Genomic DNA, 26,646 nt, shown 5'->3' with positions numbered 1-26,646 from the left:
GATACCCCTTGAGTAACTATGTACAATGTATGAAAGGATGAGGATGCTGTGTTACCAGGAAAGAGTTAGAATTATGTATCACTGCATTTGGGGGAATTGTGTGCATTGCTGTGTTTTGGTCAAGGGGTGTATTACTACATTCTGGATGAGATGTCAGTTTTATTAATGTTGTAAGGAATGTGTGTCACTGATGTGATTTGAGTGTTCCATTCTGTTCTAACTGTATGCTACAGGGTTTGGATGTGAACTAGGTTTTATGGGGAGCTATTATTTATTTATTTATCTGTTATTTATATTATATTTTTAGTGTGTATGGAGGGGTGGCAGAAGTGTTTCTCTGGCCCCTGTTGGAAACCGAACCATTTGCACCCAGAGCCAAATGTCCATCAGCCTTTCTCCTGTTCCTCCTCTCCTTAACCTGTTTCCATCTACCATTCATGTCCAGCGATGTACTGTCATATAGCACCATTCTCATGCTATCTTGCAAGTTGTTGCTCATGGACCACGACTTTGATTGCTAAATACTCCATTTGTTTCGCAGTGGTAGGATTTTGGGTGGTTGAGGTAGATTCATATCCACCGGGAGCTGACATTAATATGGCATTGCAGCTTCAGGGCATTCCACGCCATTTTCTGAGTATTTACAGTATCAGGGTTCCTATCCAGGTCTCTGATGGACTGTGAATTGAGAGGATTAATCACAGAGACAGTGGATTATAGAGAGAGAGACACAGACGGACAGAGGGAGAGAGAAGGATTGGGACTGCTGATTCATAAGGGATGGTACACATACTGTGGAACAAAGCAAGCTGTTTTAGAATGAGGAATTCATCAGTTTCCAAAAAAGTTCCTCGGATTCTAGACGGGTAGTGCTTTGACACTGTTGCCTTCCTCTTTCTTCTTCATCTCGTTGCTGTTCTGTTCTTGCTCAGGTATGGAGACTGTAATTTGTATTAACTGAAGGTCAAAGAGCAGGTAAACTTAGGTCGGTTGCCTCTGTATGCACCTCAGTGACAGAAGTAAAGGATGTTTGGATTATGGTGGCTTGCTGCATTATTTCCCATGCCCTGAGCTGTGTGTGTGTGAGTGGATATCATCACATTGTCTAATATTCCAAGCTGCAGGCTTGTATGTTATTTCATCACTTGGTTTAAGTAATTCTTTGTGACCAAGACATCTGCATATGAGGATATAGATGGTCAGTGCTGACTTTCTGCCTGTGTGTGTTTGCCTAGCTCCGACGTGGCCCTCGTGGCCACGATGTCGCTGTGCGCCCACTCGTCAGGTGGAGGACACTGAGAGGCAGGACGTGGGTACGTACTGCAGGGAGCGCCACGCGCACCACAAGGACGCTGCCATGAACCTTTGCTGGAGTGAGATCAAGCGCAAGTCACACACGATCCGGTAGGTGGAAAAGGGTTTTATCTGGAAAGCATCTAGGCTCTGTGTCATTTTCACTAAGCCTTTGTTTTAGTTCAAGTACTTAGCCTCTTAATTGCTAATCTGACACTGTTTTGTCTGCGAAGCCGGGATGGGAATATGTGCATCAAGATGGGTCTCATGGGCTATGATCAAAATGGGGTCAACTGCCTTGCTGTGACAAACCACATGGTGATGAGGAGGAGATGAATAGACTTGGGCAGAGTGAAGCACAGGGCTGGTGGGGGATGGTGCATGTAGAATTTACTATCGCTGCAGTACTGTTTCAGCAGTCTGTCAATGACTGACAATCTGTGCAAAAAGAAGCCCAGTTCTGGTTCCCCAGGAAGTGACTTCAGACTGTTGTCACATTGGATGTGACACTAAGTGCATGGATGGTTCAGATCAACCTAGTTGATACTGTTTTATTTATGAACCGATTGTGATGTCTATAGCTAGTTCAGATCGGTTCCTATACTTGGCCAGCAAGATGTAAAGAAGCTGTTCTCCCTGAGTAATTTGTGCTGCAGTGGCCTGGAATCCCTGCAGGCAGTACTTATCGATCACCCTCTCATTCTCAATAAAGGCCCTCTGGCACCTAATGAGCTGTTGCATGTGGTTGAAATAGGATAGTGATCCAGGAGTGCCGGGATGACTTTGGTGCCTGAAAATGACCTTAAAATTTGCCGATGAACCAGCCATGAAAAACACTGGCTCTTGCTACAACTAGCTCTGAGACTGGGATCTCCTTAGTGCTCATTATAGCTGAGTAATTAATTATACTATGGGCTGCGGCCTGCTGTCCTAGGCCACATATATTCTACGTCACTAGCCTAGCCTGATTAGTAAGTTTAATAACAGCAATGCTCCACAGGGTGGATTAACTGCCCCCCAAAAATGAGGTTTGCCCTTGCTGTCCAAAACAGAAACGTCTGTTTTCAAGCAATTTTGGCCCAAAGTTCCAGGTGGTAGCTGCATCCTTCAGCAAAATATTTAACCTTAACTGTTTCAGTTAATTTTAAAAAAAAAAGAAAAAGCTAAATAAAAGGGTAAAGGGTCCAGTTGTGAGGCTTCGATAAAGCTCAGCTAAGCAGCTGAATATTATAGCACAGTACTACCATAATCTTTTTCTGCAAGAACTTAATTCACATGACTGCGGTCATGACTGCTCTTGACTCCTGCTTAATCATGTAGCAGTAAAGATAGTCTTATGGAAACTGGAGGGTGCAGTGAGGTTCGAAGCTTAGGGAGTTGGGTTGCTGGGAGTCGAGGGTAGGGTGAGATGATTGCTTTTTCTTATACTTTGTGGTGACTGGCGGTCAACCCTGTGAACGTTTCCTCCCTCCCCATTTTGCAGTCAGTCTAACTGAGAGAAAATAACACCTAACCATAGTCCACAGCAAATATGGGGATCCGCACAAAGGAACCTGTCTGTTCGACATGGATACTCTCCTTGCGAGTTCACAGATTTCTGCCAAAAGGGAGCAGAAGAATTTTTTTGGCAAGTTTCATTTTTTAATTTAACATGTTCCATTTATTCATCGACTGCTGGCTGGCAGACATTGGGTACGTGATGAGAAATCCTATCGGTTGCCTACTAGCATAGTGTTTTTTTCCTAATAAAGTGTCACTGTGTTCTCAGCTTTATTGGTTTTTTACAATGTTGATGGAATGCTGGGATAACACTTGTATCTCAGCCTGAAGTGCATTGTGGATTCATGCTCCCACTACCCCACACACGCACAAACTCTCAGCCATACTTGTGAGCTGGTTTGTAATTACGGTGGCAGTTGCGGGTGTGGCCTTTCAGAGGCATGTGCACTTTGACCCACCCTGGAAGTCTGACTTCCCTTCCCAAGCTGTGGGTCTGACCTTTGTCTGATCCCAGATCACACACAACCCAGCTGCACTCCACATTTCATTATGTTTTCTGTTTTTTATTTATTTTTGGCACCATGTTAAAGCAATCCCCACTAATTGTTTTGGTATTGTGGCAATATAATTATCTACTTTTGTCTTGTGCATCCTAATTTTTACATATTTCTCCTATGGCAAGTCTGCACCCTGATCCCTTTGGTAATTAAATAGAAATCCCTGTGTAATCTAAGATTACAATCTGATATTAGAAAATGTAGGCCACTGGGCTTTTTTACAGTCTTATGTCATAGTGTTAAAACATGGTTTAGTTTAACGTGTCTGCTAAGAGTGGTTTGCATATACTGCTTTCCCAAAGTATAGCAATACCAAAACTTTGTTGTTTGGATGGCAGCCATCCCACTGATATAAGCGACGATGCTTTGTGTTTTTAGGGCGCGCTTGGAGGCTCTGTCTGACAATAGTGGCAAGCTACAGCTGTCCCTCCAGGAGATCATTGAGTGGTTGACGGCTAAGGACGAAGAGCTGTCAGACCAGCTACCTATAGGGGGTGACGTGGGGGCCGTCCAGCACCAGCGGGAGATCCACCAGGTGAGGACTGTGAAGGAGGTAGAGCAAAAACAAGGGCATAATCCTCCTGTTGTACACTTTCAAACATGCTTTCTGGTAGACTGTTCTGGCCGAGTATAGGAACCGGGTGATCTAGGCCAGCTGTATGTGCCACAGTTGATTCATAAATGGAAAAACTGACTACCAAACCACACACACACAAACAAATTTGTAGGGCATTAGCACCATCCACATGAGAAGCATTCAGTAAGCAGTGAATTTATGCTAAAAATGGAGGACCATTTGACAGGTTTTTGAATATAAAGGCAGAAGCTAGACTATCAGGCAGAAATGAGCAGAGACTTCTAGCCACCATCTTTGAGGTCAATATTTCAATACTGAAGTCCTCCCTGTACTGGTGAATGCAGGATAAGGTTTTTTTCTCTTTTTTTTTTTTTTTTTTTTCTTCTTTTAACAGGTTTTTTGACAAATTGGTGCCCCTGCAACAAAGGTTCTGCCTTGTCATTTTTGCTATGCCCTAGAAGTTTTAATTCAGAAAAATCATTGTTTATTCGTTATTGATAACAGCTTGTCGAATTTGAGGATTTGGTGCTCTGAAGCCTATTCCACAATCATAGGGTGCAAATCAGGGTAACCATGGACAGGATGTCACTCCATAGCAAAGCAATCGCACACAGGCATTCACTTACACATACATACACAACTTAATTGGTTTACCTGAAACATGTCTTTAGACTGTGGGAGGAAGCCAGAAGAAACCCACACACTCAGGGAGAACATGCCAACTACACAGACCGAGCCTAATTTGAAGCGATGTCTGAATTCAAAGCCCAGGTGCTGTGATACACCAGTGCTACCTGCTGGGCCACTGTCTTGCCAGAAAATCACCTCTCTGTTGGAAATATGGCTAGGACTCAATCAATGGAAACCATGTGAATGTGCGCGCACACACACACGCGCACACACACGCGCACACACAGCACACACACACACACAAGATAATTGGATCTCTGCCACTCCAGAAAACTGTTTCCTCATTGTTCCAATTTTCTTTCCTGTCACTTTGCGACAGGCATCAGTGAAAAGCATGTAATGACAGCAGTGGTGTGAAATCGAGTTTTTCCAGACTGCTGCCCACCCCCCCCCCCATCCGACGTCCCACCACAGGTGAACTGAGAGTGTTTCAAGGACAATGTCTTTACCTGCCCCAGGTGAAGTTTAGCTTTATGGAAGCAGTGCTTTGCTGCTGTTCCAAATATTTCAACTACTCGATTGGAACTTGTAGGAAAACATGCGAAGCATTTGAACAGATGAACGTGCAGATTAACTTCATCCCCGCCCTCTAAAATTCTTTCTATCCTAGAGTTGTCTCCAAAGATGTACACTGCTCTCAAGGCCCTAAATTACTCTGAAACTTTCCTGATAAGGCAGAGAGACTATAAGTTTATATATTCTGCAGAGAATGCCAGTGTTTTTCAAAAATTTGAATTATTGATCTTAAGTAGATTTGCTACTTGGTGCGCTTACGGCTGTTACCATCTCCAACTTGCTCGCCTGCACGAACGCCTGTGTGTGTCAGCTGATCGCTGTAAGGACGCACGTTCCTCCTCTCTCTGATCTGAGACTTGGAGATCCAAGTGTAATTGGGACCTGTGCACTGCACAGTACGCCCAAGGCTACTGGTTTCCTGTGATGGACAATCCTGTAGCAGTTTTTCTCATCTGTATAATTTGGCTTAAGATCAGTGATCTTGCTCTCCTGCATTTGCTCAGTTCATGATGGAACCCTGCTGAGCAAATCTTAGTTACAATGAAACTTTAAGCAGGGAGTTACTGGGTCCTCTGCTCTTCTTAATCTACAACATGCCACCTTTTCCCTTGGCCCTGTCATTGCTTCCCATGGATTCAAATACCACTGCTATGCTGATGATACCGAGCTTTTCCTCTCCTTTCCACCTGGAGCATCAGACATTTCCGCTCACATCGCTGCCTGCCTGTCGGACATCTCTGCATGGATGTCTGATCACCACCTACAACTCAACCTCTCCAAAACAGAGATCCTACACCTCCCAGCTGGCCTGTCTTTCTGTCATGATCTCTCGATCAAACTGGACAACTCACTTATTTTGCCTACCTCCTTGGCTAAGAGTCTGGGAGTGATGATTGATTAGACTTGATTGTCCGCTACACCCCAACCAGACTGCTATGCTCTTCCACATCTGCCCGCTTGGTGGTCCCACACATGACAGGTAAAGCACAGAGGTTCTCGGTTCTGGCTCCCTTGTGATGGAACGACCTCACCCTCTCACTCAGAACTGCTGAATCTTTGTCCACATTTAAAAAAGGTTCTTAAAACTCACCTCTTCCAGACTCACTTTGCCCATGATCTCTTAAATTCATGTGAGGTGTACATGTTTATGCACTATAACTTTAAGCTCATGCTCGAATCAGTCCTTTACACAGGTACTCCTGTAATGTAACGTAACTGTTTATATGTATCTGGAAAAAAAAATTACCAGGAAGGTGATCAGGAATTGTTGATATTGTGATAGTTTTATGCAGCTACTCGTGTGACGAATATTGGTACGTATGGTGAAAGAAACAAACTGTTTAAGAATCACACATCTGCACCTGTGTCTCTCTCCTAATGTAATCCACAAATTGTATTTTCTATGAGATGTATGTCACTTTGGAGAAAAGCGTCTACTAAATGAATAAATGTAAAATGTAAATGAGAGGGGAATGTGTTTAACCTCACCATGGATGGCTTTCTCAGTCATATTTTGGAGGGACAGAAATCTTCACTACAAACAGAGTTAGGAGCACCAGTTTGTAGTTATTTTATTGTTCTTTGTAGAGTGCTCTCAATGTAGGGAAATGGCTTTTCACTGCTGTGACACAGTTTGGTGACTGGAAGGGTGAGATGCTGCAGCCTGAAATGCAGCAGATTTCAAATAAATTGCAGTTGCTTCTGGAGCCTAAGAGGATTGCATCAGAAGCTGTTTCTCACGAGATGACTTTTTTGCAGCAGGGGTGGGGGTGAAGACAGGAGGTTTAATTCTACTGTCTACTGAATTACTGCATTTACAGCCTTGAAGTAATAATGGAGTATTCTACAGTATGTGCTCTGATTGGCTGACCTGCAGGTCTTTATGGAGGATGTCAAATCTAGAGGCCCTTTCATCTACTCGGTCCTGGAGTCTGCCCAAGCCTTCCTGTCACAGCACCCCTTTGAGCAAGCCGAGGAGATAGTCGCTGACGGCAAAGGTTTGCTCAGCTGAACCTTCTCTCATACAAGAGGACCCTCCACTGACATAGAACTCCTACCTGCAGCCCTATATCTCTTGTACACCAGATTTTAATAACAGTTCTCCTGGCTATCCCTGCAGAGGCATCTCCTCGCAGACGGGCTCTGAGCGTCAGCCGCTCGGTGTGGAAGCAGGCCAGCGTAGCTGGAGACTTATGGGACAAGCTAACGGCACGTTGTGTGGACCGGCAACGGCACATGGAACGCACACTGGAGCGACTGCTGCAGGCACAGGCTGCCATGGCACAGCTGGCCGCTGCGTTAGAGCAAGCTGAGGGCGTGCGTGATTCCTGGGAGCCGGTGGGTGACCTCTTCATTGATGCCCTGCAGGACCACATCGATGCTACCAAGGTGGGTGTCTTGGCTCTTCTACAGCAAGTTAAAGCCAGTGGGTCACATAGTGGAAAATATAACAGTTCTAAACAATTTCCTTAATTTATATCCAAAAGGAATTCCTGCTGTTGTACTGATTTATTTGTTAGAATCAGTGAAGTAAATACGTATAGACTTATGTGTTGCTTAATATTTGTTTATTTTTCAAATTTATTTTCAGTTTCCCTCTACAGTAAGTTAACCCAGAAATCCATCTACCATGGTTACATGCCTATAGCATTGACAGTGCATTTTATAACACATTTTATAACAGCAATCATTTTATAGAAAAATGTTGTAACCACATAAAATTGAATTGAAGAAATTTTGTGCTTGACATAGGACTATCCGATGTAATGGGTTAAATTCAGTGAAGTCAGTGATTTGCTCTGTACTCTTCTGCTTTGCTGTGGCACAGATGACAGCTTGCCTGGAGCAATCCAGGGCTGCCATGCTGGTGTTTTGTTGCATCATGAGGCAAAGACATTACTTGTTCTGTTAAAGAAGGCTCCTGGATTCATGTTTAAACCATGAGCCTATGTGCACTGATTGACCTGAGGGCTTGCTCTGTCCCGTGGCACACTGAAGCCCCATATATTAACTGAGGCTTATGATATGTTAGGCTAGTCCTGTACTGAATACAGGGCTCTCTTTGTCTATCTGCCTTCTCCTCCAGCTGTTCAAGGAGGAGCTGACCCATGTGAAGGAAGGCATGAAGCACATCAACGACCTGGCACACCAGCTGGCCATCTCAGATGTGCATCTGTCCATGGAGAATGCCCGATCTTTGGAACAGCTCAACAGCCGGTGGAAACTGCTCCAGGTACAAGGCCACACCTTTTTCCTGACAGTATGTGTGATCTTTTTGGCTTCATAAGCTGGTGGGTGGGGGGATCAAAATTTGACTTGGGTCCATTCTGAAATGTTTCTGAATGTTCAAAGGTTTGGGGGGGGGATGAAGAAAGTGATCTGAAATGTTCTGAATCTTCACAAACTCCATCAACTTTACCTGTCAACCTTCTGTTTTAACCTCACCCTTCAGTTACCCCAAAGGTTTTTGCACATTTCATGTGCTGATGTAGCTTTACCCTGGGTAACGGTGCAAGCAGACATGAAGAGAAATTCTCCCATTCCCTCCATGTTGCTTTCTCCCCTCAGAGCCGCAAGTCACTTGTCCTCATACTCTGCTCTTCCTCTGCTGAATGTGAATAATATGAATATGATAAATGCAAAATTAATGATCTGAATCATTCAGAAAGGGTTGAGCATTGCTTTGGGCCTACTGACACAGATGTAATACAAGTTACACTGATTTCAGGGTGTTCACTCTAATATTTTTCTTATTAATAATATATGACATTGATTGAGTCTGTTTTTTGAGACATTGTCGTGCACAGTAGTCATGAAGAACCTCTTATCAGTATATTGCCTTTACTCTGAATATACAGAAATCCCTCAGGTGTTCATAAATGTATAAATTTATGTAAACAGATTTAGGTGTATACTTCAAGACATGGTAATAAGAAGAAATAATTCTTCACTTTGTGTTATCGTGCAGTTATGCTGTGCTCCTTTTCCATTAAAATGTCCCATTCAGTGTTTTCTCGGCTCCTGTCAGTGGATTTGCTGCCCTTGTTTATGCACTTGGAATTTTTTTTTTTTTTTTTTTTTTTTTTTTTTTTTACATTTCCTGACTGTAATTTACACAGTAAATCCATTTCCCTGAAAGTAAACCTGGATTAGCTAAGTTAAATCCTGACAGGCCTGCAATGCTGAAAAAAAATCCCATAGCATCATATGATAAAGGGAGACATAACTGTATGCTGGGAGCTCAAACCTCTCCCACCATGAGTATCTTGGCTTTGTGCCCAAAAGGAGAGCAGTATCCTTAAACTAACTTGGTATATACGTTGTCATGTTTTGCCCAGGTTGAGAGGAATAATGGTGAGTGGTGAGCTGCTTGGACAGGATTTGTGTGTGTGTAATTGTGTAAGGTACATGGAGTAAAGCCTTTGGGGGAGTTGGACTAACCCCACGTTGTTTGTCTTCCTCTGCTTTACAGAACTGTATTGAGGACAGGCTGAAGCAACTGCAGGATGCCCACAGAGACTTTGGTCCTGGATCACAGCACTTCCTCTCCAGTAAGACTTTGTTCATACATTGTGATTTGAAATACTGGGAACACTGGAGTCTGGCTTTGTTCAAGGTGTTTCTGTTAGGAGAGACTTTGCCTGGTAGTGACTGTTTCTGTCATATCTATACGTATGTATGTGTGATTGGAGAGGAGGGAGATTGTAGGAACTGAAGGGAGACTTTTAAAAATAATTTTTTTCCATCCATCCAATTTCAGTAAGTACTTGTCCTGAGCAGGGTTATGGTGAACTGGAGCCTATCCCAGAAGCATTGGATGCAAGGCTGGAGGGGTACACCCTGAACAAGACATAAATTAAATATATCAAACTATCATTAAAAAGATCAACATGGTAATTAATCTTCTTCGGTCATACTGCAGGCACACCTGCTGTAGTACTTGCAGAAAGACTTTTCCCCACCATGCATCTTCAAAAGTGGATGGCCGTTCTTGCTCTTAGGGTTGATGGCCTTTCCCTTCTTGATTTGTGCTCCGATCAATGCTCTCCTTTCTCCTTGGCAGGTTCTGTGCAGATCCCATGGGAGCGAGCCATATCTCCAAACAAAGTGCCATACTACATCAAGTAAGTCGTGATGTGGGGGTGTTGGGTTTTTCAGCCATGGCAAGACAAGGACCAGCCAAAATTTCAGGGTGGGGTGTTGCCATGTCTCTGTGAAGCTGAAAAGCACAATTTCTCACCATCACATGCCCTGTTTGCACTGTACTAAATGTGTGGTGGTTTTTGCTATTTTGATTATCACAAGGGTTGGCCTCAGAATGTACCAGCTTCCATATGCGTATATTTATCTACTGTAGGTATTTGTAAATATGTGTCTGTGTTCTTTTTAGAGTTTGTGTGTATGTGTGTCTGTGTTTATTCTTCCACAGGCTGTGCACTGCTGTCACTGGGAGAGCTGTGATCACCCATCTGTGTGGCACACAGATCAATAGAGACTTTCAGTCAGGTGGTGATGAGCTAAGAGCTCTCTGTTTGAATGCGCAGGGGGTTGGGGTGTATGTCTGGAGAAGATGGGCAAGCTCCATTCCTCAAGGACAGAGCCATCTGTAGTGCTTTCGAGCTGCTTTTCATTGGTTAATCAATTTACTCCCGTAACACTTGGTTCATGTGATTGCCCATCCAGGTAATGATTTTAATGGCACTATTAAGGGATGAGGGTAAACAAAAACCAGTGGCCTTTGCAGCCCTCAAGGACTACTGCTTCAAGGAGAGCTCCATTGTGAGTTGTGGATTTGAGCAATGATTCATCCAAGCTAGGCACAGAAGATATCCATACATCTTATTGCCTGATGCAAACAGACCCCTGCTATGCTGCTGCATCTGGATCCACTGCATTTTCTATGGGATCCTTTGTGCAGTGCAGGAATTCAGAGGCTTTTCTGGAATATTTCAAGTGACATACTCCCCACCCCTACCTTCACTCCTTGTCTGTACGTCTTGTTTTTTCAGCCACCAGGCCCAGACAACCTGTTGGGATCATCCAAAGATGACAGAACTATACCAGGCACTGGGTAGGACAATTTCTATGCTATCAGACTGTCATATTCACTCAGCATTGAGGGGAGAATTCAGTTTATTCACCACACACCTAATTAGTTTGGATTATTTTAGACACCCCGGAGAGCATATTGCTGTCCTTATCATACCGGAAGTGGAACTTGCCAGCTGTGTTATTGCTTTGCCCCTTTGTAATTAATTATAATTACACAGCATTTGGTGATGTTATTCATGCCACCTGACCCAGGAAATCCAAGCAGCAGTGCTACTGATAATCCTGTGTGCACCAATATAACCTTTAGTAATGAGTTGTCCAATCACTGTGTGTGACTGCGGAGACCTTGGGGAGGGCCTGGATAGTTGATTCCTACAGTGAGGCAGAAAGAGTTATGGGTGCATGTCTATTATTATTTTCCATTCTGCCTCACTGTGTTCCAGCGGATCTAAACAACATCAAATTTTCTGCATATCGGACGGCCATGAAGCTGCGACGAGTGCAGAAGGCCCTGCGATGTATGTACGCGCTCCTGCTAGCTTGTCACCATGTCACACTCCACGCATTGTGCTCCCACTAGCCTGTCGTTATGTCACACCTGTCGCGTTCCAGCCAGTCTCTTGCCATGTTACATTGTATACACTGTTCTTCTGCACGGTTGAATTGGTAGACAGAAGGACCATCTCCCGCTGCCAGCAAATCTGGCAGCCTGCAGTCGCCTGACACCTCCCTAGGAGGGCCCGCCTCGCTCCATGCCCTTATTTCCCAGCATTGATGACATGTGGGATGATGTCTAGGAACTGAAACATAGTCTAGGCCCTGTATGAGAACTTCTCCAGGCTGGGCTGTTTCAGAGCCCCTGGGATAAAGCCCTTGTGCATACCTCCTGCTGGGGCTTGGACTGCCATCCTCAGTTTGCCTAGATGGGCAGCATTCCCAGAATCATCCCCTCCTGCTGAGACCCATTCCAGTGGGGCTGACCCTGCTTTTGTACCTGTGGAATGTGTGAGTGCATCAGCATGTTTTCTGGAGGTGGTGGGCCATGTGGCTGAGAGCTATGAATGCTTTGCTGATCAACACCCCCACTAACCCCCCCGAATGCACACCCTACGCTGTGCCCTGTCTTTCAGAGCACTCCTTTCTCTCTGCTGGTGAACGGGCTCGGGTGGTTAGGAGAATTAATTACCTTGCTGCCATAGTAACTGCAGAATTCTTTCAGGTTTACACTAACTGTAGAACAAAGGCCTTTTATATAAAAACCACAATGTCTTTTAGTACCAGCAACAGTAGAAACACTAACTATTTGCCTCTGTTGTCTGCTTCTGTCTTCCCTATTCTCTAATTATGTTGGTAATCAGAAAAAGACCCTTTATGGTAGCTAGTCTTCCTCAGAAAGCTGGAGTTACATCAATATGGAGCTAAAGCCTAGTTCTTAAACAGTGATTCTCATACGTTACCTATTTGGGAAAACCCGACAAGGGTTGAAAGTGCAAATTAATTAGTTGTCCCTCCTCATCTGCATCAATTAATTTGAACCGCACCTGTCTTCGGTTGCACAGTGGACATGCTGACTTTGGCGAATGTGGTGGAAGTGTTCCGTGAGCAGGATCTACAGCAGGCAGAGCGTATGATGGATGTGGTAGAAGTCATCCATGCGTTGACTGGATTATACGAGCGGCTGGAGGAGGAACTCGGCGTGCTTGTCAACGTCCCGCTCTGTGTTGACATGTGCCTCAACTGGTTGCTCAACGTGTACGATAGGTAAGCCCTGTCCCCTCCAAAGTTAGCCCTCCTGCACCAACCTAGCAACTGCCTCTTAACACAGACTGCGCTCTTCTTGCATTGTGTCCCTGCTCATGCTGTTTTGCTACCCCGTTTCCTCTGACACTTCTTCCCTCACTCCTTTCTCTACCTCATCCTCTTAACATTATTCCTCCTACTTTGCAAACTCTTTCACATGAAATGCTTACAGGTGAAATGTTGGTGGAGACTTACATTTACTATTTTAGCTGATACTTTTCTCCAAAGTGAGTTACAGAGTTATGCTTCCTACAATTATTTGCCATTTTATACAGCTGAACAATTTTACTACAGCAATTTAGGGTACGTACCCTGCTCAAGGGTACTACAGCAGTCGGTGTGATTCGAACCAGCAACCTTTGAATCTAACTGCTATGCTACTAGCTGCCCTTCCAGATTTCCGGCAGTTTGGTCTCCTCAATTCCTCTCTTCCTTTGAATTTGGGGTTTGTGAGTTCCATGCCAACCAAATGGGCAAGAAATGAAATAGAATAAAAAGCTCCCTTGGTAAAGTCTCTATCTCAATCCCTTTGCCAAGTGCTGGATTGGGGTTTAAGAAGTAATTCTCAAACAGGAAACAGAGAATAATAATTAAACTAACAGAAAACCCTCTGATGTTTTCTTCTTTCTCGATGGTATTCTCTAATGTTTTACTATCTGCTTTTAATGAAAGTGAACAGTTCTGCACAAATTTAAGTTTTTTTTTGTTTGATAAGCACTGTCTTTGATTAAAAACACAAAAATGGGAAATAGTTTTACACTGAAAAAAATTGTGTAACTTCCGTTAGCTTCAACATATTTTACAATATATATTTTGCATAGTCATCTTTTCTGGGAATTATCTGTATGGCCTGGGGGTGGTCTGGGGGTTTGACATTACTTTTGAGATTGCTGTTTGGATGCTTGTTGGGGTCCACATATATTATAAAATACAAGTTACCTGCTCCAGCATGTCTAGAGAATCAGAACCCTTGTGGACTTGGTTCTGGCCTTTGATGGCAGCTTCCCTCCTAAGTCTTACCTTCTTGATCAGAATCAGAATCAGAACGAGCTTTATTGCCAAGTATGTTCGCACGTTGATATGGGTCATTTCAAAATCACCGTGCTGCTCTGACATGTAAATTATCGCATGTTCATCACTGTAACATAGACATGAGTGGATCACTGAAATTCAGGCACAAGTAATAATAACACAGATGTGTGTCACCAGTACAGGAACAAGAGCCATTATAGTCAAAAGTCACTATCACTTCAATACAGATGTGAATTAAAAGAACACAAATTTGAGTAACCAGAAAACAGACTAGTCAGTGGAACATAAGCAAGTGTATCAAACTGTGTGTTTAAGATTTAATTGACTAAATTGTTTAGCTCCTGATTATCTGCATCCTTCCTCAAAAGACATGATGAAATGATCCAGGGCCACATCCACCGCCAGGTTCTCTCTTCTCGTCCTAGTGGTCGTAATGGGAAAGTGCGGGTCTTGTCCTTCAAAACAGGACTGGTGTGCCTTTGCAACGCAGACATACAAGAAAAGTACAGATGTAAGTACGGGCACCATGCGGTCAAAACAAGCTTGTGCACAGCTGGCCACTATTAGACAAAGCATGGAAGAAATAAGCTGGGCTGATTAGACACTTCACAAAGACATCCACTCAGCTTAATGGAGAAGTTCACCAAACAGCAATAGGATCACTAAGCTGCAATAACGTTAAAAGCTTTTTCTTTATTCTCCAAAGTGCAAAGTGGTTTTAGGCTTCCTTCTACTCCCAGGGAATGCTACTTTGTTCTTCATGTTGCTTTTCTTCTCACTTTTCGATTAAGTTACAGTCTGATATTTTATTGGTATTGACTGGGGAGAGCAGAATATAAAAGTTTTTTTTTTTAAATTTATTAATTTTTGGTTTTACTAGCAAGCAGCTGTGAACACGCAACAATATAATGAAAAATGAATCTTCATTGAGGAGTAAAATGAGATTCAGGGTTCAAAGGTCAGACTTGGTCACGCAGAAGATCATAGTAGATTCTGATGACCTGTAGTGGGAGCATAATCCTTTGTAAGGGAATAAGCATGAGACAGGACTGTTAAAGTTGTGACAATGATTGTTCACATGTTAGCTAAGATTGTGGGTGGTCTCTGTCATATGTTGAGGTATCTTGAAAGACACAGGTTCCCTGCAGAGGAAAATGTAAAAAAAAAACATTAAATTAATATGCAGTTAGTTTAAAGCAACTCTGATAACATAAATCTGAGAAGGAATTAAACTGTGAACCAATGCAATTACTGTACAATACTCTATAGTTTTTTTTTTTTAATATTTTATACAGTTTAAGAAGTGTCTGATTGCTAATGAATTTGAATAGGGCAAAAGCAAATTTAATGTAACATTTAATATAATCTTCCCTTCTTTGTACCTGAATTCTTAGACCTGTTCAGTCAGGTGTCGGGACCGGGAGCTCTCACAGACCAGCGACACCTCAGCCTCCTGCTGCATGAGGCCATCCAGATCCCCCGGCAGCTGGGTGAGGTGGCTGCTTTTGGGGGCAGCAATGTGGAGGCCAGTGTGCGCAGTTGCTTCCGGATGGTGAGCTGACTCTGATCTCAGCCCACAGCATATGGCTCCACCCACTCTTGCCCTGCGTAACAGGAAGGAATCTTGTTAGCGTTATAAAAATGTATTTCTTAAAATGAAATGGAATAATGCCTCAATTCTAACAGAAATAAAACAACTGTATTCAGCACAATGACCTTAAAAATTTATTAGCACAGTGCTTTGCAAGCAGAAAATACAGAAACAGTACAGAACATGAATTTATATAAAACATAAAAGCCTGAGAGTTTCTGATAGCTACTGCCTAGGTAAAAGTAACAAATAATTTACAGCACCTATATGATTTTGTTTTCCCAAAGTCTGACAATGACTCATCATTGTTGTGAATAAATGACTCACTGTTTTGAAAGACTGCTCTGTTCTGTCATCATTGCTTTTATAGCTGATCAACTATTAAAGCCTTATTTTATTCACACCTATGGCTTGTGTGTCAGCCAAGGCTGATTAAAATTAATTCATTTTGACATTTGCTTTGTGTCAAGCCTTTTAATTCTAGCTGAAATATCAGTGTCCTGTCAGTCAGCCAGATCTGTTATTGGCTGTTAATCGCTTCTGGCATTCCTATAGCTGAATGGGATGGTGTCACTGTTTGTCATATTTAACGTGGGCTTGGCCTTGGAGGGATGCTGATAAACTGTATATTAGTCCCAAAATACCCTGTGTTTAGTGTGTGTACAGACTGATGAAGGTATAAGACCTAAGGCAGAACTTTTCTGAAGTTTCTTGAAGAGAAAAAGACTCTGGAGGGAACCAGCTTATATAGGCGGAAAGCAGATTCAGTTTTTAAAGAAAATCAATGGGATTGTCTCAGACTTCAGTGTACCTCCCTGTCACTGAGAGTTGCAGTAGTTCTGTGCATACAGTGGTGGTGCCTTGAGGAAAATCAGCCATTAAACAGTATTGCATACTAAGGACAAAGAAGCTCTTGTGTATATGTATATTTTGTTAATATTGATGTTGTCAGTCCTGTTCTCTTCTTTTTGCTAAAAGAGAACTAACCTTCAATGCAGCAGAATTTGCAGTATTTTGTTTTATTCATGACCTGAAGCATGATTTTTAATACAGTTTGTTTCCCTTGCACTACTTGTCTTAGTTCCTTTTCTTTCCTAAACCTTTGCCCTCCATGTGTGCCTCTCTATTCTGATAACACTGGCCTCTGACTGTTCTTCCTACTGCTTCCACGGGTTGTCACTAGGCTCCTGGAAGGCCTGTCATTGAGGTATCCCACTTCTTGGAATGGATGAGCCTGGAGCCCCAGTCTGTGGTGTGGTTGCCTGTGTTGCACCGAGTGGCAGCTGCCGAGTCTACAGAGCATCAGGCCAAGTGCTCTGTCTGCAAGCAATGTCCTATCAAGGGCTTCAGGTGAAATTTCTGGGGGACAACCTGGATTCAGTTCAGACTATAAGAACCACAGTCTCTACAACAAATTTGCATGAGCTGGACAAATAACTATTTTATCAGCTATGGAGAATGATTTTAGTGCTTTCTCCTTGGAAAAATAAAAATCTGAAAATGTTTGAACATTTTGTAACCTGCTGCTTTCTCGCCTATCGTGCATGCAATTCTTTCCTGTTGCAGGTATCGAAGCCTTAAACAGTTCAATGTGGACATCTGCCAAACCTGCTTTTTAACAGGGCGCACCACCAAGGGCAAGAAGCTGCACTACCCCATCATGGAGTACTACACACCAGTAAGGCACTCTGCATGCTTGCCTTTTCAGCTGAGCCTGGTCCTGCCTTCATTTTGTTTCATTTAGAAATAGTGTCCTTAATCCAACAAAATAATATATACAAGTTTAGAGAAATCTTTGTAAAGCATAAATGAATTCAAAATGACATCAAATCACTTAGTTGGTCAAGGAAAGCAGAAAATGTCTTAATTTATCATCACTCCCTATTACTTCCCTCAATCACTGGGCAGACCACCTCCGGGGAGAAGATGCGGGACTTTGCCAAAACCTTGAAGAATAAGTTCCGGTCTAAGCAGTACTTCAGCAAGCATCCACAGAGGGGCTACCTGCCAGTGCAGTCAGTCCTGGAGGCTGAGCATGTGGAGACGTGAGTTGGCTTCATCCTACCATACTGGGCACAGAGATCACTGACAAAATCCTTGTCTTCTCATAATTGTTGTACATGGTGAAGATCAGTGACATACTAGTAATTCTGTACAGTTGACATAGAGATCATTGACACTACTAATGTTAATGGGGGGACCTGGCTTAAAGATTACAAAGAAATTCAGTCCTGACATAGACAGAATAGAGTCCATTCATGTTAATAGTCCTAAAGTAGTTGGATTAGTGATTGCTGACAAATTCATAGACTAGTTGTGGATGGCATGGGGATCAGCGCTAACATCCTAATGTAGTTGGATTGTAGTAGTCTGCTACAGTACAGTTCTACAATCTAATTCAGAACAACTCTACATTGCTGCTGTTGTCAATCTGGAGATTAATGATAAACCAGGTACATGGTACATAACTGATGAATGCTGCCTTAAGTGAAGCTTCCCACAGAAGTAAACAACAGTGTTATTATTAGGAGCCAGCACACTTGACACAGAGAGGGTGGCTGGAGAGTTGCCCATGAGTAGGACAGGAGATGGAGGAGTCTGACAGTCTCGGGGGAAGAGATAGATGTCAGTTTGACAAGTGCCGGACAAGTGGTGCCCGTACTGTTTTGTTTTGGATGCCCAAGTGTTTTCTCACAGTGACAGTCCCTGCAGTGATGCAATTATTTTCTCTGTCTGTCCTTTTTAGTCCTGGCTCCTCCCCCAAGCTGCCCCATGCTGACACTCACTCCAGGATTGAACATTTTGCTAGCAGGTAGGAGAGTGAACCCTCTGGCAAGGCACTACCATTGTCAGAACTGCATTGTATTACCATTCATTAGTATGGTTGATGCCTTTATTCACAATGACTTATATTTGCATAAGACATTTTGAACCGAAGTATTGTGTAAACAGTACAGCAATAGCCACTTAAACCTTTGGAATTTAACCAATGGAATTTGATTTTAGGTCCAGCAGCAGGTCTACCTCCTCATATTGAAACCTGCATCCTTTCACTCACAAGTTGAGTTCCTTAAGCCCTCTGTTCTCTGCTGTCCTGATTAGTCTCTTCATTCAATGGAAGTCAAAGGACACATCATGACGCGTTTGTGGTTCAGCACCTTGCGATGTGAACTTCATAGCTGCTGCTCTGCCAGTGACAAGATTTACTCAGCACCCCATACTCACTGTCCTTTCAGTGTCCATTTGGAGAGTAGCTATTAAGGTGTCGGGGACATTTTGTATCCACTCCTCCTTCACCCAGCCTTTGTCTGCTTCTTTCCTCAACCCTGTCATCATGTACTTCACATCTTGCATATGCAGGATTTCCCCCTAGGCACCCAGACAATCCCTTCCACAATCCCTCTCCCTTTGTCTGCCCAATTTGTGTTCTGCATGTCAACCCTGCCTATATTAATTGCCTCTACTCAAAAATAAACTCCACATTTATTCATCAGCTGCTGATGAGAAGATTTTACTTGGCACAGGTCCCTGGCTCAACAAAAGCAAACAAGTTCTCTGGCACGATGGATGTGCCCATGTGTTCCAGCACCTCTTGCAAAATTTACATGCAGAATTTATCCACTAGCTGTTAAAATACAGAAATGATCTGATCTGCACAGATGATCTCGGGCCGAAATGCACCTTTGGGGTGACATGCATAGAAGAAGGATCTGGGGGAAGAGATGCATGTGACGAACAAGAATGATGGTCACTGACACTGAAAATAGTGGACTTGGCTATGGATAGATATAAAACTGTGTTGGTGAGGTCTGGTGTTTCAGATTTTTTTGTTTGTAGTTGTTTGTGTGTCCTTAGGGAATCTGAGATGCACATGGAGCCAAATATCAAGACTCTGACCTGATTGGGTGTGGCATTAACAGCTGTCCTTATTTCCGTGCCTGGAGGTATCTCCTCCCCTGTCTCACAGCCTTTTGTCCATTTCCTTCCAGACTTTCACAAAAGGCAAAAGGAGGGGGAGTTTACACTTTGATACTGGAGACACCTATTCTACTATAAGATTTGAGGCCATGCAAAATTGAAGATGACTGTCCTTTTATAGTTCTGTAAGAATGTAATTGCTGAAGATCTGTCTTGGGTTTGTGGCTTGCAAGATGGATTCAAATGCATTTTACTTCTTTTTTTCAGATCTCAGGAAAAAACATATTTAATGAAGAATCTCTTTGCTTGTTTCCTTTAGTGATGCTGTAATATTGCTGGAGCTCCAGAGGAAATGTAAATGTGTGAGAATATTGAAAAGCTTCTTGTGGAAAGAGTTCCCAAAATCGCCAGCCTAGGGGAGTGTTGCAGTGAAAGGAGTGGGCGTTTTATTTAATCCTGTAAAAAACTGAAAAACCCCACATGGAAACTTTTGCACTTTATCCACTAAGTTTCCCCTGAAAAGGGGCAGCCATTTGTGCATGATTTGCGTCTATTTAATTGGGGCAAAGGTGTCTTGACTTAGCCAGACCTTTATCAAGAGCACCAAGCAGCTGAGATCTGAGAGAATATGAGTGTGCACCAGGGATGGCTGATTTGGCGATAGGGTGGCTCTTTTTTCTGTAGTGTTACTGCTGAGACTTGCTGTCACTCATTTCCCATCACCATGGACACAGACAACCATGCTCTGTCAACTGGGATATCAAGGCCACGGATCCTTATTAGAAGAAGGAACTGGACAATAGAGACAACTGACTTAGAACTATTCACATGCCCTGAGTGTACGGTCCTAGTCATCAGTGATGCAGAGAATCGGGAGTGTGTGTAAGTAAAAGAAAAGTGTGGGAGCGGTGGGCTTGTGGAAGAGTGTATTGATTTCTCGACAGGCACTTCATCACCAACTGCCCTCTGTCCTACATGAACCCTCCTCCCCTTGCAGGGGAGTTTAGTTCGGTACCTGACAATCATCCCTTCGGTCAAGGGTTCAGAGAAAAAGCACTTAGTATGCTTCATTATTGTCTCTGTCCAAACTGTGCTGTTCTCATTTATGAGCTGTCTATCATGTCTGTCACAGCTCACATGCTTTTGTCCTTAAGGTGATGCTCAAAGTGCAGATTATAGGGCTGAGCACTAGGGAAGGCACAGCAGCCCAAGCCCCTGTATGATGGGGACCTCCTGTTCTTCCGTTGAAGAGCATATTTAAAACTAGTAAAAAAAAAAAAGAAAAAAAAAAAAACCTTTTTAAATAAGGAAATCTTTTATGAATTTAAAAATAAAAACTGCAAAACAGTATACTTTTGAAGTCATGTTGGATAAAGGCATCTTCAAAGGATCTATACAATATAGTATGATGCTATGGTATGGGGTTAGCTGGTAGCATAGTGGTTAGAGCTACTGCTTTTGGACCAAAAGGTCACAGGTTGGATTCCCACCTCTGGCTGTAGTACCCTTGAGCAAGGTACTTAACCTAAATTGCTCCAGTAAAATTATGCAGCTGTATAAATGGGTAAATAATTGTGAATACTTTAACGTTGTGAGTTGCTTTGGAGAGAAGCATTGGCTAAATGAATAAATGTCAATGTATGATGGTAGATGAATCCTTGTGGCGCTCTCCCTGCTGCTGATCATGGAGAGCAACTCATTCAGGTCTTCTGCTTCCTGCAGATTGGCCGAGATGGAAAACCAGAGCTGCGCCTTTTTCACCGACAGCCTGTCTCCTGATGAAAGCCTGTGAGTGCAATGCGGTCCCCCTTTATTACTCCCCTTTAGCAACTGCTTGTGTACCTGTGTGTGTGTGCGTGTGCAGGCGTATATGTTTTGGAGAAGTGTGGAATTTAAAATCTGTGGGTCAGTCAGAAGTGCTGCTTGAGCTTATATAAATGTTTCTGTGAAAAGGGGATGGTGGAACTGAAGTCTTCCCAAAACAGTCATCGGCATGTAGTTCAAGGAATTGGGTTTGAATCCTTGTTCTTGCTGTAATACCCCTCATTAAGGCACTTATCCTGAACTGACAAAGTAGAAATTACCCAGCTTTATAAATGGGAAAATAATTGTAAGTAGCTTAGTATACAAACCTTATGTTCACTTTGGATAGAAGCATCAGATAAATGTAAGTATAGCAGGATTTCCTTTCCCATTTGTATGCCTGACTAGCAGATGTAGTGGAGGACACATATTTGGCACTGGTAAACTACAGAGAAATCAGTGTGGCTTTTTCAGACATAGACAGTATTACCTTGTCAAGACCTGCACACTCGCTGTGTGCACAGTGATTGTTGTTGATGTCTGTTGTTTAGTTTACTTTAAGATCATGCCCAGATCAATCTTTTATGCAGCTACCCCTGTAATGTAGCATAAATGTTTATATGTATCTTAACAAAAAAAAATGACTAGGAAGGTCATCAGGAATCATCAGTATTCTCATTAAGTTTTATGCAGCTACTCATGTGATGTACGTTGATGCATATGGTGAAAGAAACTAACTGTACTTAAGAATCATACATTTGCAGCTATGTCTCTGTTTCTCCTAATGTAATGCACCAGTTGTATTTTCTATGAGATGTACGTCACTTTGGAGAAAGCATCTGCTAAATGAATAAATGTAAATGTAGTGTTAGTACACTTTTTTGCCCCTGCTGTTTGCCTGCTTTACTCTGATTTAGCATTTTTTGTTAGTTGCATCAACGTCTGTGTATTTTGCTGATATTAGTGAATTTAATGTCAGTCTGTCTGTGCTTCGGGAGTCAATTGGGCTCTTCGGTTTCTCTTACTGTGAACTGGTAGTCGTGTCATTGTGGCTCTGTAAAAGTTTATCTGTGCTTCTGTTGTTGGACTGGCTTGGTATCAGTGTGTCTGTGCTCTTGTAGATGGTATTAGTTTGTTAGTGCTCCTGGTGTTGGTGTGCCTTAGAATCAGTGTATATGCACTGCTAAAATAGATGCAGCTCAGTATCAGTGTATCTGTGCTCCTGCTGTGTTACAGCATGGTAGCAATGTATGTATGCTCCTGGTATCGGTGCAGGTTGGTGTTGGTGCAGTTTTTGCATAGATGTCCCTGGTGTCGTTGTGGCGTGGTGTCCATGGAGCTTGGCGGCAGTGTTGCTGCGCTGCTGGTGTCAGTGCAGCTCAGAGTGCTGTCTCCTCTGTGGGGGGACTCAGGGATGAAGATCAGTGCCTCCTGCGTCACTCCAGTGCAGCCCTGGAGCCTGAGTCCCCGACGGGCCAGCATGTCCTGGGAGCCATTGACTATGGGGACAAGGACGAGCTGCAGAGGACGCTGACACGGCTAGAAAATGAAAACAGGTGAGTGGGCATCTGTGTTTCACCCCAATACCCTATAAGGGAATGGGCAAAAGAGTTTGGTAAATTGCTGTCCATTTACAATCATTTAGATCTTGTCAAAATATATTCACACGTTTCCCCAAGTGGAGTAGTGCAGCCCCAAGAAAAAACTGTGAAACAGTAGGCATATAGTATCTGGACAGTGATGTACGCTCTGTTTATAGATATTGGCATTTCCATTTTATGTTATCTTGCTGCATTTTGAAGAACACTGAAGTCAACCTTTTTTGTTTTCTACGTTCAGCTCATTTTAAACATAGGCAAAATTCAGAGATACTGTATGTTTTATTATTTTGTTCACTTTCTATCTTAGCAGTTACCGAGAGTATTTCATCCTGGTTTTAAAGATTTGTCTGCTCATATTTTGTCCAGTCAGTCATTTATATTTAGTTTGATCAAGATTGTGTAATCAGTAAAGATTAGCAAACCAGCCGCAATGAATAGCATAATTATGGAGCTCATTAGTGAATTTGGAGTGCTGCTAGTCAGTGATGGATGTGAACTGAATACACACAAATATTTTAAAAAATTGCAATTGCTGTACTAAGAAAAATAAATTAAAGGAAAGCCCCAGGTAAATACATGCCAATTAGCTTCAGTTGTTATAGGCTATAGTGCCAGGCCTATACCGCTCCTAGACTGTGAGTCCAGTTATGGGTTCAGATCCACTCAGTCAATGTAGAGTTTGCATGTTTGCATGTCCCACAGTCCAAAGACATGCGTTTCGGATGAACTTGTTACTCTAAATGGCCGTTAGTGTGTGTATGTGTGAATGAAGTGGTGCACCCTGCTTCATACCCTAAGTTGCTGGGATAGGCACTCCGGACCACTGTGACCCTACATAAGACAAGTGGTTAGTGATTATGGATGTTATAGGCAGGATAAAAAAAAAAAAGTTTTCAACACTTATTCAGCTAGGACTTGCATGCATGTTGTGTTTATATGCAGTATTTCCCATTTACACAAGAAATAACTTAATGTTCTGCCACCTGTGTCCATGTAAATTTGCACCAAGATAGTGAGTTGGCAGCCAATATTTTAAAAGGCTCAGCTCACCTGTGCAACATACATAACAACCTTTAGCTTTCTTTGACTTTCATCTACAACATGAACATAAAGCCAACCTTTCAGCAGAGTTGTTTTTGTAGCATTTTCAGGCTTTCTAGATTAAGGTTGTGTGGTTAATCAGTGTGGATACCGCTCTGGCAGGGTCCTGCAGGGGGAGTACCGGCGGTTGAAGTGGAAGCACCAGGAAGCAGCTGCATCACCGCAGTTAACGGAGGGGACTCCTGGTTCACCAGCAAGTCATCTGGATGAGGAGCTTCTGGCGGAAGCCCGGGTGCTGAGGCAGCACAAAACTCGGTTGGAGACTCGCATGCAGATTCTGGAAGACCACAACAGACAGCTGGAGTCCCAGCTGCAGCGACTGAGGGAACTGCTGCTGCAGGTTGGTGTGGCATGGGGTGGCATTGTCTGACAGAAACGAGGAAAGGCAGTGGGAAGAAAGGGGAAAAGGGGCATGATGGAAAGAAAGGAAAGAGGCTTGGGTGGTGGGAGGAATTACAAAACGGAGATGGGGGTTTTTAGAAACTGCAAGGAAGAGGAATGTAACAGACAATGTAATGAGGGGAGGGTTGGAGGTAAAAAATTAGCCATAGAGAGGATACAATGCGTTAAAAAGGCAGAGCTGTAGGAAAGTGGCATTATGAGAGAATGGAGCAACATACGGTGCTAAATAGGTAAGTCTGTGTGTGAACAGGTGTGACAGAGGAGAGTCCATGGAGAGAGCCTGAAGGTAGCAGAGAAACTGCTTGGATGGTAATGAAGGTGTGAAGCACATGATACAGCAGAAGTGTAAATAAGGCAGTAGGATTTAGTGTGATGTTTTAGTCATTTTTTCCTCCAAGGACAGGTTCCTGAAGACTCTGGAACAGTGCTTCCTTGTGGGATGTACAGTATATGTGTGTTACTGGTTTCGGTGGAGCTGCTGAGTGCAAGGAGACCGGCTTCTTTTCAGTGTCAATGGTGTCTTTTTATCTACGATGGAACTGTATTTGAAAGTTGTAGAAGTAGGACTGAATCCCGTGTTAATCTCTTGTTTTGTTGAAACATTTTCATTTTTGCTGAAGTAGGGATTTTATGGATTAGTTTGGGGGAAAAAAATCTGTTAAACTATTGTATATTCTTATTCCCACTGATCTGCCCAGGTGTACTGTGGATTATAATGGTTTTCTTCCTGGCAGCCCAAAGATGACTCGGAGGCCAATGGATCCACACCCTCTTCACTGTCCTCACCTGTGTCTGGGGGCGGTTACCCTCGACTCCGTCACAGTCGAGAGACTCCAGACACTGAGACAGCAGGTGAGAGGGCATGTAGTGGGTGCTGCTCAAAGGGCACAGCTGTTTAATGCAGTGGATCATGAAGTAACCCCCCTACCCATGATGCCTTATGACTGTGTTCCTCACTGTGCCAGAGGCAACCCCCAGGCTCCCTGCAATGATTTCACATCATTTTGTCCTTGTTGTCCTCACAGGCGAGGAGGAGGACTCAGAGCAGCAGGACACGGTACTGCAGCTGCAGGAGGTGATCGAGCAGCTGCGGAATGTCTTTCCGTCTGAGACAGGTGCATTCAGAGAGAAACTCAGTCCCACAGACAGACTTGTGCTAAAGCATATCCAACATAAGAAGACTAGACCTAATTTCAAAAAGGAAATGGATTTGCTTCAGAAAGATAACCACTTGCTCAGAGCAGGGTTGAGGGATTCTGGAGCATATCCTAGAAACAGAGGGTGTGAGGCAAGGCACAAACTGAACCCTAAAGCCTAGGTCCTATCCTAATATCCACTGTAGAACATGCTGTAGCATACAGGTGATACAAAAGAAAAAAAGTCATATTTCAAGAAGATTTTAAAAATTATTAAAATTAACATAATAATCTTATATTTGATCTTTATTTTCTTTTTCTCTTGCACATCACCCATTTCTTTCCCTTGCCTCCCATCTATACACTGCAGGTTCTACATCCCCTTTATAGCTCTGGATGGGATCTGGACACAGCACTGTCCTCTGAACCACCTTCTGGTGTGCATTTTTTTTTTACCCGGATTGCACCATGGCAGACTGCAGTTGCAGCACATTCTCAGGAACGCAAGATCAGTCAAGCCAACAGCCTTCTGGATTTTCTCTGCACTAACCTCAAGACATGCTCTGCTATTGGCAGGGTACAAAATACCTGTTGGCGTGCCAACACTGTGTTAACAAGGTTTGCGTACCCATGAGAGCTGCGAAGAATCCCTACCAACGCAGCACAAATTTCTCCCAACACCTCGGCAAAGAACCTGGATTTAAATTACACAAAGGCATGGAGGACTGTGGGCATCTGGTTCTGTTAACACTGTTTCCTCTAAAATCCCCACAGTCATCACTTCTGTCGCATAGCGTGGACATTGCAAGCACCATATCACAAACAGGTACAGATGCATCACTGTTGTCCCTGGAGGAGGAGTCCGGGAGGCTTGTCATTAACTGGTGCAAACTGGCTGAGAGATGAAAGATCCTCCCTGGATGAACAGGAGGGCTGACCCAAGTGAAATTGCTGTCACCCTGGACTGCAAACAGTTGCCAAAGTCAGGTCAGATGACACACTTTGTTAGAGCACAGTTCATATGCCTTAAACCAGAAAGGTCCCCATGAAGAAGCAGAGTTTAGCAGCAGATGTTTCA

At 43.3% G+C, this 26,646-nt stretch overlaps 1 protein-coding gene across 5 annotated transcripts in view; it reads left to right on the top strand.

Annotated features, from left to right (window-relative positions):
* drp2 (dystrophin related protein 2) overlaps nucleotides 1-26,004 on the top strand; it is a 68,043-nt gene extending 42,039 nt beyond the window's left edge. Inside the window, exons 2-23 of one of the 5 annotated variants that reach the window (XM_018733597.2) lie at nucleotides 1,236-1,404; nucleotides 3,729-3,885; nucleotides 7,010-7,130; nucleotides 7,253-7,521; nucleotides 8,219-8,365; nucleotides 9,605-9,683; nucleotides 10,196-10,256; nucleotides 11,142-11,203; nucleotides 11,628-11,702; nucleotides 12,744-12,945; nucleotides 14,442-14,527; nucleotides 15,411-15,568; nucleotides 16,791-16,957; nucleotides 17,174-17,285; nucleotides 17,516-17,652; nucleotides 18,354-18,419; nucleotides 21,248-21,313; nucleotides 22,741-22,884; nucleotides 24,133-24,370; nucleotides 25,167-25,284; nucleotides 25,458-25,547; nucleotides 25,939-26,004. In XM_018733597.2, the coding sequence (XP_018589113.2) occupies nucleotides 1,236-1,404; nucleotides 3,729-3,885; nucleotides 7,010-7,130; nucleotides 7,253-7,521; nucleotides 8,219-8,365; nucleotides 9,605-9,683; nucleotides 10,196-10,256; nucleotides 11,142-11,203; nucleotides 11,628-11,702; nucleotides 12,744-12,945; nucleotides 14,442-14,527; nucleotides 15,411-15,568; nucleotides 16,791-16,957; nucleotides 17,174-17,285; nucleotides 17,516-17,652; nucleotides 18,354-18,419; nucleotides 21,248-21,313; nucleotides 22,741-22,884; nucleotides 24,133-24,370; nucleotides 25,167-25,284; nucleotides 25,458-25,547; nucleotides 25,939-25,958 (2,744 nt within the window). In that variant the 3' untranslated portion in view covers nucleotides 25,959-26,004. Of the gene's footprint in view, nucleotides 1-1,235; nucleotides 1,405-3,728; nucleotides 3,886-7,009; nucleotides 7,131-7,252; nucleotides 7,522-8,218; nucleotides 8,366-9,604; nucleotides 9,684-10,195; nucleotides 10,257-11,141; nucleotides 11,204-11,627; nucleotides 11,703-12,743; nucleotides 12,946-14,384; nucleotides 14,528-15,410; nucleotides 15,569-16,790; nucleotides 16,958-17,173; nucleotides 17,286-17,515; nucleotides 17,653-18,353; nucleotides 18,420-18,613; nucleotides 20,239-21,247; nucleotides 21,314-22,740; nucleotides 22,885-24,132; nucleotides 24,371-25,130; nucleotides 25,285-25,457; nucleotides 25,548-25,938 lie in introns of those variants that run through there. The other 4 variants (XM_018733596.2, XM_018733595.2, XM_018733598.2 and 1 more) reach the window with 4 other exon arrangements.
* The last annotated feature ends 642 nt before the right edge of the window (nucleotides 26,005-26,646 follow it).

Source organism: Scleropages formosus, chromosome 13 (assembly GCF_900964775.1).
Source record: "Scleropages formosus chromosome 13, fSclFor1.1, whole genome shotgun sequence".
Lineage (NCBI taxonomy): Eukaryota > Metazoa > Chordata > Actinopteri > Osteoglossiformes > Osteoglossidae > Scleropages > Scleropages formosus.
Note: the sequence above shows the minus strand (reverse complement) of the source record. Positions and strands in the feature narration are given on the sequence as shown.